Genomic DNA, 10,480 nt, shown 5'->3' on the forward strand with positions numbered 1-10,480 from the left:
AAAGAGAGAGAGAGAAAGACAGAGAAAGACAGAGAAAGAGAGAGTGAGAGACAGAAAACAATAAAGAGGGAAAAACAGAAAGAAAGAAAAAGAGAAAGAGAGAGAAAAAGAGAGAGAGAAAGAGAGAGAGAAAGACAGAAAGATCCCATGAAATTAAAAAACGTTTTTCCCTCCATTTTCCCTCCTTTGTCAGCTCCTACTGTTAGTTCTCATCTATTTATCATGGTGTGCCAAAAACAAAACCACTAAAATAATTAACTTTTTATTGTTTTCTCAATCTGGAAAAAGTACATCATTTGTAAATTGCGTCACTCTGCACTTTGAGGGCAAACACCAAATAAATGGTCCCATGCACCCTGCCCCGCCCATCTTCATAAGAACTGTAAATGCGTGGGTACCTGTCAATCAAATTGACCCCGCACTCCCAAACCACAAAGGTCTGTTGCTTTGAGCAAATTACATCAAGTCATGGAAGCATGCAACACCTTACATGTTGTTTCCATAATCACTTCATTTAACGATTAACACTTTAACTGCCACACACGAGATATCTCGGGTTTATTTTTATGTGGTTGAAAGCCACTCACGAGATTTCTCGGATTTTTTTTTTTTTTTTAGCGATCTGAAATCATATTGCATCACGCGAGCCTACCCGAGTATACAATAGCACCGCCGGAGATTATATGTGGAAAAAAGCGCCCCCCTATCGTCTTTCAGATGACATAAGGGATTTTGGAATGGACTCAATGAAAATGGATGGGGAAAAAAATCCGGTACTCCACATTTTCCAGTCCACTGATCCAGCCGGGGTTACCACAGTTCATTCTGGAGCCTCTGAGCCCCGCTGATCATGGAGTTCTACTGTATCGCGTTGGATCTATACACTTATCGATTTTTTCGAATGGTGATCAGGAATTGGAATATACCAGTTGGATACCATCTGATGTCAGGTAAGGACTCTATGTTATCAGTGTTAGGATAATCAGACTAATTTTGATGAAGTTATAGGCTGTTTTGTGAAATGGACTCTTTCGGTTTCACTGTAAAAGTCCGAGAGGAAATCAACGCGCCGATTATCCGTGCGCGGCCCGAATGTGCTTGCGTGCACGTATAATATTGATCATCTAGCGTTTATTTGAAAACGATTCATAAAAAGGCAGACGAATATCAACGTTGTGGAATATTCCAGTAAAAGACGATTTTCATAGAATGGTCCAGAATGGGCTGTTTTTTATCTGAAAACGGGTGCTTTTCTAAATGCTCTGAAACGGAAATGACGCGATAAAAAAACAATCTGCCTTGACAGCACTGACTGGAAAATAGTCTTTGATAATGCGATGGGCAGATTAGACACATAGCCATAATTTAAAACATAGATTAGGCGATATTAACGTTAACATTGGCGCCGATGGTGGCATTCAGGGGGTAAAAAGGAAAACCCGGCGTGGCACTCAAAGTGTTAATCACCATATATCAATTATGAATAATAATTCAAAACAAACCCACAATTTTATAATTTTTTTCTCTTACTTAACCCGTCTGAAATAAACATCTCATAACAATTCAAGCCGATATTCCTTGACCGACTTAAACAGAAAAGACATTTCAAAACGATATTATATTCCATATATTCAATTAACTGTGGAGCCTAGTTTTCTGACTTGATAATACATGACAGCCCTCAGTTCAAATACTCTCTTTAACAAGAAAGATTGTCTTTCACAGACAATACCAGCCTATTAATAAAGTCCTCCATAATTATAGTAACTTGTGATATAATAGTAAAGAATAGTAAAGAAACAAGAATCCTCCCCTGTTTATTTCGTTTGTACATAGGCTGTGCATGTTTATTTGTTTACTTGTTTATTTGTTTATGTGTATGATTTTTATTTATTTTTTTGGTAGATATTTTATTTGTTTTTTGTTACCGGGCAGCAGTCCAGTAGAGAGAGAGAGAGGAAGTATGGGAGATAGACGGATCCGGGAGTCGAACCAGGGACGGCCGTGTTGCACCGCAGTGCTGTATGTGGTACACCACCCTGGCATGATTCTTAACGGCGTTAACGTGCTGCGCTAACGCTATACTAGTATCGCGCGATAATATAATTAACGCATTAATCAAATTTTTTTTTCTTTTTATTTTTTTTTTACATTTTTTTTTTTACCTTTATTTACCCAGGGTAGGTTCGCTGAGCACAGATGCTCTTTTTCAGGAACGCCCTGCTTCACATTCACACAGTTCCATTCACACCTGGGAGCTGCCATGTACAACCACAGTTGACACCATTGGCCACTGAGCAACTCCACTGGAGCAGTTGATTCAAGCCATGTCACATAGTTCAAGTTTGAAATGATTCTTTCTGTTTTGCTCCTGAGAGTGTGCTAGATACTGTACTGTACTGGTAATATTATTTATTTGTGTTAACTTCTGAATAAAACAACTTATTAAACACAAGTACATCTTATTGAACATTATTTTGATATTTCATTACCAATTATCATAGCAAAACAGCTTTTTCAAACAGTCTGTAATGCATTTTGGAAACGGGAGATGGGCTCATGGTGTAATGGGCCACCTGGCCTGAGAAACATAAGGAGGAAAGAAAAAGTAAGGACTTACTTCTGGTCATTATTTGGGTAGAACACACATATTTTGAATGCCTTCGGCAGGGTTTTTTTTTTTTTTTGAGCCATTTTAATCTAGATTAATCTAGATTAAATCCAGGATTGCAGATAGATTAATCTAGATTAAAAAAATTAATCTATGCCCACCTCTAATATATATATATATATATATATATATATATATATATAATATATATATATATATATATATATATATATATATATATATATATATATATATATATATATATATATATATTAGAGGTGGGCATAGATTAATTTTTTTAATCTAGATTAATCTATCTATATATATATTTGTACTCCTGTTGGGGCCTCTTGGACCAGATCGACATTGTAAATAAGAAACCTGTTCTTTATCTGGCTAAATAAAGGTAAAAAGAATATATAATAATATAAATATTTTATTTTTTTACAAAAATATGTACCATAGGGAAAAACAGATAGAAATGACTCTTTGTTTCTTTCTGACAGAGGAACATTTAACTGCCATCAATGAAATGTTTTGAAGCATCGAAGCAGTCATTTTGAATTGATTATTTTTTGTAATTTAATTATTCAATTCAGTTGACGAACTGTGTCAAATGTCAAATCTAACATGACCTGGTAACAATAATGAGAGAGAGAGAGAGAGAGAGAGAGAGAGAGAGAGAGAGAGAGAGAGAGAGAGAGAGAGAGAGAGAGAGAGAGAGAGAGAGAGAGAGAGAGAGAGAGAGAGAGAGAGAGAGAGAGAGAGAGAGAGAGAGAGAGAGAGAGAGAGAGAGAGAGAGAGAGAGAGACAGACAGACAGACAGACAGACAGACAGACAGACAGACAGACAGACAGACAGACAGACAGACAGACAGACAGACAGACAGACAGACAGACAGACAGACAGACAGACAGACAGACAGACAGACAGACAGACAGACAGACAGACAGACAGAGAAAGAGAGATAGAGACAGACAGACAGACAGACAGACATACAGACAGACAGACAGACAGACAGACAGACAGACAGACAGACAGACAGACAGACAGACAGACAGACAGACAGACAGACAGACAGACAGACAGACAGACAGACAGACAGACAGACAGACAGACAGACAGACAGACAGACAGACAGACAGACAGACAGACAGACAGACAGAGAAAGAGAGATATAGGCAGACAGACAGACAGACAGACAGACAGAGAGACAGACAGACAGACAGACCGACAGAGAGACAGACAGACATACGGACCGACCGACAGACAGACAGACAGACAGACAGACAGACAGACAGACAGACAGACAGACAGACAGACAGACAGACAGACAGACAGACAGACAGACAGACAGACAGACAGACAGACAGACAGACAGACAGACAGACAGACAGACAGACAGACAGACAGACAGACAGACAGACAGACAGACAGACAGACAGACAGACAGACAGACACTCAGGCCCATGTTAGACTAGTGTTTTTGTGGTCGTTTTTTGAATACGTTTGAATACGTTTCATGTCCCTTTTACACAGAAATGCGTTTTTTGGCGTTTTTTGGCGGATACGTTGTGGCCCCTACTGAAACGCTAAATTGTGTTTTCCGTTTTTGAGCAGCGTCAAACAACAGTCGTGTAGCCTTCACGGAGCCGTTAACGCCCATGCGCAGTAGATACCATCTGCGTGCCCTTCCGGTGACAACAGAGTGTGTGTGTGTGGGTGTGTGTGTGTGTTTGGGACAGAGCTCCGTGTCCCAAATAGCTGCAGCTACCATGTGTTGTCAAGTTATTGTTATAAGGACCCCAGTCCAAGCTACAACAGTCTGCATTCCCTTAACAATTGTTTGTATTGAGCCGTATTGTATTGTACCCATTATGCAATATGTTAAATAAAGTTTACATCCATTCATTCTGCTAGCATTACCGATCGGTTGAGCACTGCCACTGGCTAACATGAGCTAGCGTTAGCTATCAGACCCTGTTAGCTCAAAGCTCCTCTTTCAACTTAACAAGCATTAAACAAAATGGCCCAGTCATCTATATTCACCTTTGTTTAATACACACAGCGTTGTCTCTAATGTTATCTAACTACTGATAGCTCCCGATATCATCAGTTTGGTGCTGGCTAACTAGCGTGAGCTAACGTTAGCTTCTAGCCACAATGCTATACTGTTATAATGGCATATTCCATTGACGTTAGCATGCAGCTAACAATGTAGCTACCGATCTTTTTTTAGACTAAACTATCCGCTCTTGGTGGTCACTTGTGTTGATGTTAGTTTTGTTTCATCAGCAAATGACAGGCAGAACACACAGTGAATGTATCCGTTTTGTTTATTGCACTTTTATTAGACTTTGCTGAAAAAGAAGTGCTGCAATGGGTAAACAGGCAAAGATGGTGGCGCCCATAGGCGCCCGCCTTGTTGACAGTTTATTTGCAGGAAGTATATTGGCACATTCAAGTTCTGATTGGTTGAAATTGCCTTCATGTTCGCCACCTACTGCCACCTACTGCTTTGGCAGTGTACTACATCACTGTGCTCAGGTGACAAAAACGAAAGTGTGACTCGAGGCTGCTACGTTGCGGCGAAAACTCATCTGACAATGAAACGAAAATGAAACGAAAGTCTAACCGCAGCCTCAGGCTCTTACCTCTCGTTTCCATTGACATCAGTGGTCAAATGGCAACCGTTAGTGAGCTGGGGAGTGGGCGGAGCCGTTGAACAGTTCACCTCCTGTAACATGACACTGTCCTGCGTGAAGCCCGCCCTGCAGATGGAAGGGGTGTGGCCACACAGCAGGGTCACCTCAGTAACCTGGTGTCTCACTGAGATGGAGGAAAGGAGAGTTCAAATCTTAAAACCAATCAGACTGTTTTCATCATACATCCACATTATTCCTCCTCGCTTTCCATATTCTGTATCACCCATCTGTAGCACATAGTTCTTTCTCAGGTCTGCATCCCCTTAACAATTGTATGTATTGAGCCGTACTGTATTGTACCCATTCTGCAATCTGTTAAATAAAGTTTTCATTCATTCATTCACTCATTCTCTCATTATTCTTCCTCGCTTTTTTCACCGATCTGTATCATCCAAGTTTCAACACTGTTTGACGAACAATCTTCCTGACCCTTAGCCGTCGGAGTTGTACCCTTCCTGCTGACCTGTTGTCGCGATGACCCCAATAGTTTTGGATTAAAGCGTTCAGCTAAATTGTAACTGCAGCTATGGTTAACAGTTGGTTAATATAGTTATTTTCGTTTACAATTTTATATGCTTATTTTTGTATATTAGTAATAATACACTCAATTGTATTTCACTGTATTTCTTATTGGTTTATATAAGATATATATTAGTGGTGCACTATTTTTCTATTTGTTTGTGCAATTATTTCATCTCACGAGACTTGGCACACCTGGTATCCGGTGACGTGTTTCCGCCCTCTATCTCTTGAGTTGCGACAATGAACTTGGATGGATTATTGACTTACCTGTCGATCTTAATAAGCAAAGGACAATCCATCAAGACAACTTAACAAGACAATCTTCCAAGATAAGGATCAAAGACATACTACCATAATGCATCGATGTTCTCTTATACTGGCACGCAGCCAATACGGTATTGATTGTTTTGGATGATGATTTTGGTATATGTTTTTTGGTGATGTTCTGACCATGGTTTTAATGGACTTTCAATGTTAATGGTATCTTTTGTATGCATTTGTATGTTATTTTTTTTATTTATTTTTTTTATCTTTTTCCCCCTCCATTTTCCTCCGATTTTCTCCCATCCCAATGTTAGTCGTATGCCAATTCTCAATCCCCTTCCTGGTCGCTGCGCACTTACCCCCCACAGTCAGATCATCTGGGAGAGTGGAGGCTATCACGTGCTTCCTCCGACACACGTCCAGCCAATCAACCGCTTCTTTTCACCTGGCAGCGCTGATCCTCCCTGAGAGGGCGTAGCGTGTGGAAGGATCACACTATCCCACTCAGGTCCTATCCGCGCTTAGCAGGCGCCCCGACCGAACTGTAGGAGTCGCTGTTTACAACGACCCGGACCCACCCCGCCAGCTTCTCCCACCCTCTAATACAACCAATTGTATTAGTGTGAACGGCCAGCCAAGCTGGTGACAACCCCGGAGCTGTGAGCTGGATTCGAACAGGCGAATCCAGCCTGTTCGAGGTTGGTGACGAACGCAATCTCCGCTACGCCACCTAACCGCCCAGCATTTGTATGTTATACAGATTTTACGGTTTGGATGGAGAATGAACAAGCTTCATTAAAATCAGTTCAAGAAATCTACTTGTGTTAATTGTGTCGTGCCCGGAGGATGTCACATACATGACTAAATGTATGACAGAAACAAAAAGGATCCTCCTAGATTGAGGACTAAAGAGTATTCCCTGTGACAATTCTCTCTCCGTCTCCTACCAGAGAGGTTTAATCACAGCATTGTTTGGTTTATGCATATGAAATGTAATTAATCAACTATTTAGTCACATGATTAATACGTTTATGTAACTGGGTTAATGTAATATTATTTATACACACCATCATGCATTATATACATCAATCTATCCCTCAGCCCACCCCCTCTTTCGACAGACACGTGCAGAAACACAACACAGCACAGCACAACACAACACAACACAATGCAATGCAACACAACACAACACAACACAAGACAAGACAACACAACACAACACAGCACAACACAACAACACAACACAACACAGCACAGCACAACACAACTCAACACAACCCAACACAACACAGCACAACACAACTCAACACAACACAACACAACACAAGACAACACAACTCAACACAACACAGCACAACACAACACAACACAAGACAACACAACTTAACACAACACAGCACAACACAACTCAACACAACACAACACAAGACAACACAACTCAACACAACACAGCACAACACAACTCAACACAACACAACACAACTCAACACAACACAACACAACTCAACTCAACACAACACAACTCAACACAACACAACACAACTCAACTCAACACAACACAACACAACACAACTCAACTCAACACAACACAACTCAACACAACACAACTCAACACAACACAACACAACTCAACACAGCACAACACAACTCAACACAACACAACTCAACACAACACAACACAAGACAACACAACTCAACACAACACAGCACAACACAACTCAACACAACACAACACAAGACAACTCAACACAACACAACTCAACACAACACAACACAAGACAACACAACTCAACACAACACAGCACAACACAACTCAACACAACACAAGACAACACAACACAACTCAACACAACACAACACAGCACAACTCAACACAACACAGCACAAGACAGCACAACACAACACAACTCAACACAACACAAGACAACACAACTCAACACAACACAACTCAACACAACACAACACAAGACAACACAACTCAACACAACACAGCACAACTCAACACAACACAACACAACTCAACACAACACAGCACAACTCAACACAACACAGCACAGCACAACACAGCACAGCACAACACAACACAACTCAACACAACACAACTCAACACAACACAGCACAACACAACACAACTCAACACAACACAACTCAACACAACACAGCACAGCACAACACAACTCAACACAACACAACTCAACACAACACAGCACAGCACAACACAACACAACACAACACAAGACAACACAACTCAACTCAACACAACTCAACACAACACAACACAAGACAACACAACTCAACACAACACAGCACAACACAACACAACACAACACAGCACAAGACAACACAACACAACTCAACACAACACAGCACAACACAAGACAACTCAACACAACACAGCACAACACAACTCAACACAACACAGCACAAGACAACACAAGACAACGCAACTCAACACAACACAACACAACAGACTCAACACTGTACATGTTGAAACACGAAGTGGAAAATCCTTTTTCCTTGTACTGTACTTGTGCTGCATGATGACAATACATTTGAATCTAATCTAAAAAGAAACAGGTTCTAGATCCACACAGAATGGATTGCACGGTGCTAATTGCACACTTACTTACACTTCATTATGAATTGAAAATGGGGGACCCTGGTGTAAACAAGACGAAAGTCTTTCTCTGGTCTGCATCCCCTTAACAATTGTGTGTATCGAGCCGTACTGTATTGTACCCATTCTGCAATCTGTTAATAAAGTTTTCATTCAATCAATCACCGCGCAATTAGCACCGTGCAATCCATTCTTTGTGGATCTAGCCCTCAGTATTCCTCAAATGTAGACCCTCGACTCACTGAACCTCCCCCCCCCCCCCCCCCAGGCCAACCGTACCTGCCGTCAGCACGGGTGACCGCTGCTGGTCCCTCCTCCTCCTCCTCCTCCTCCGTCGGTAACCCTGGTACCGGCACTTCAGCAGGCGGGCGTAGGCGGAGCGGAAGTCCCGGTTGAGCGCGGCGTAGAGGATGGGGTTGAGCGCCGAGTTGGCGTACCCGAGCCACAGCACCACGGAGTAGCCGGGCAGAGCGGTGGGCAGCTCGCGCACCCCCGTGACGGTGAACACCACGAAGTAGGGCAGCCAGCACACCACGAACGCCCCGATCACCGCCGCCAGGGTCACCGTGGCCTTGTGCTCCCGCAGAGCCACCGCGGAGACGACCCCGGAGGACGAGGAGAAGGAGGAGGTGGAGAAGACGGGCGCGTTCCTCCTCCGGCAGCCGCCGCCGCCGCGGCGCACGCCCACCATGCGCTTGGCCTGCGTGCGCGCGATGCGCAGGATCCGCTGGTAGGCCCAGCACATGGCCGCCAGCGGCAGGTAGAAGGTGAGCAGGGCGTCGGTCAGCGCGTAGGGCCGGTTGAGCGCGAAGCGGCACGTGCCGTTGGGGTAGGCGGCGCCCACGTTCTGCACCGTGGTCATGTTCACCGTGTTCCAGCCCAGGTGGATGGGCGGGAAGGACACGGCCAGCGCCACGGCCCACACGCACGCCAGCGCCACGGCCACGCGCCGCGGCAGCACCAGCGAGGCGTAGCGCAGCGGCGCCGTCACGGCCAGGTAGCGGTCCACGCTGATGGCGAGCAGCGTGAGGATGGAGGCGGTGCACAGCATGACGTCCAGGGAGATGTACAGGTTGCAGGCGGCGGGGCCCAGCGGCCAGCGGTCGTCGTTGAGGAGGAGGAGGGCGGAGAAGGGCAGCACCAGCAGGCCCAGCAGGAGGTCGGTGGCGGCCAGCGACACGATGAAGCAGTTGGTGAGGCAGCGGAGGCGGCGGGTGGCGCAGACGGCCAGGCAGACGAGCACGTTACCGCTGACTGTGAGCAGGATGAGGAGGACCGGGCCGGCGGTGAGCAGCGCCTGAGACAGCATTCTTCTTCTCACCACCGGGGGGTGCTGGCGGCTTCTTCTTCTTCTTCACAGAGAGGATTGGCGATGCTGCGGCCTTTATCAACTACGCCCCAACAAACTATGGAACAAACTGCCCAGAAACATCGGGGAAGCCAACTCGCTAGACATCTTCAAACGACAGCTTAAAACCTATTTATTTGCTCAGGCATTTATTAAATGACAGGGACATCCTGACACAAATTGTACTTTACCCTGCCTACTTGTCTTACCCTGCCTACTTGTATACACTTCCTATCAAACTTCTTACTGACGCACTGCTCTGTCATATGTTAAATACCCTGTTGTATGTCCGTTCTATTTTTATTATTTTTAGCCTATTTTTAAACAGAATCAAACCGCACTTTTTTTTTTTTTTTTTTTTTTTACTCTGTCTATTCTATTTTTATTATTTGTATTACTGAATGAAACCGTA

At 43.7% G+C, this 10,480-nt stretch overlaps 1 protein-coding gene across 1 annotated transcript in view; it reads right to left on the reverse strand.

Moving 5' to 3' along the window:
- The window catches only part of LOC311247948 (histamine H2 receptor-like), a gene marked incomplete at both ends in the record, with an annotated part of 17,186 nt that extends 7,157 nt beyond the window's left edge, over positions 1 to 10,029 (reverse strand). The window contains 2 exons of the mRNA XM_084338924.1: positions 5,267 to 5,441; positions 9,000 to 10,029. Coding sequence (XP_084195050.1) covers positions 5,267 to 5,441; positions 9,000 to 10,029 — 1,205 coding nt within the window. The remainder of the gene's footprint in view (positions 1 to 5,266; positions 5,442 to 8,999) is intronic.
- Between the last annotated feature and the right edge of the window lie 451 nt (positions 10,030 to 10,480).

This window comes from Notolepis coatsorum (genome assembly GCF_963971535.1).
Source record: "Notolepis coatsorum genome assembly, contig: SCAFFOLD_396, whole genome shotgun sequence".
In the NCBI taxonomy this organism is placed as follows: Eukaryota; Metazoa; Chordata; class Actinopteri; order Aulopiformes; family Paralepididae; genus Notolepis; species Notolepis coatsorum.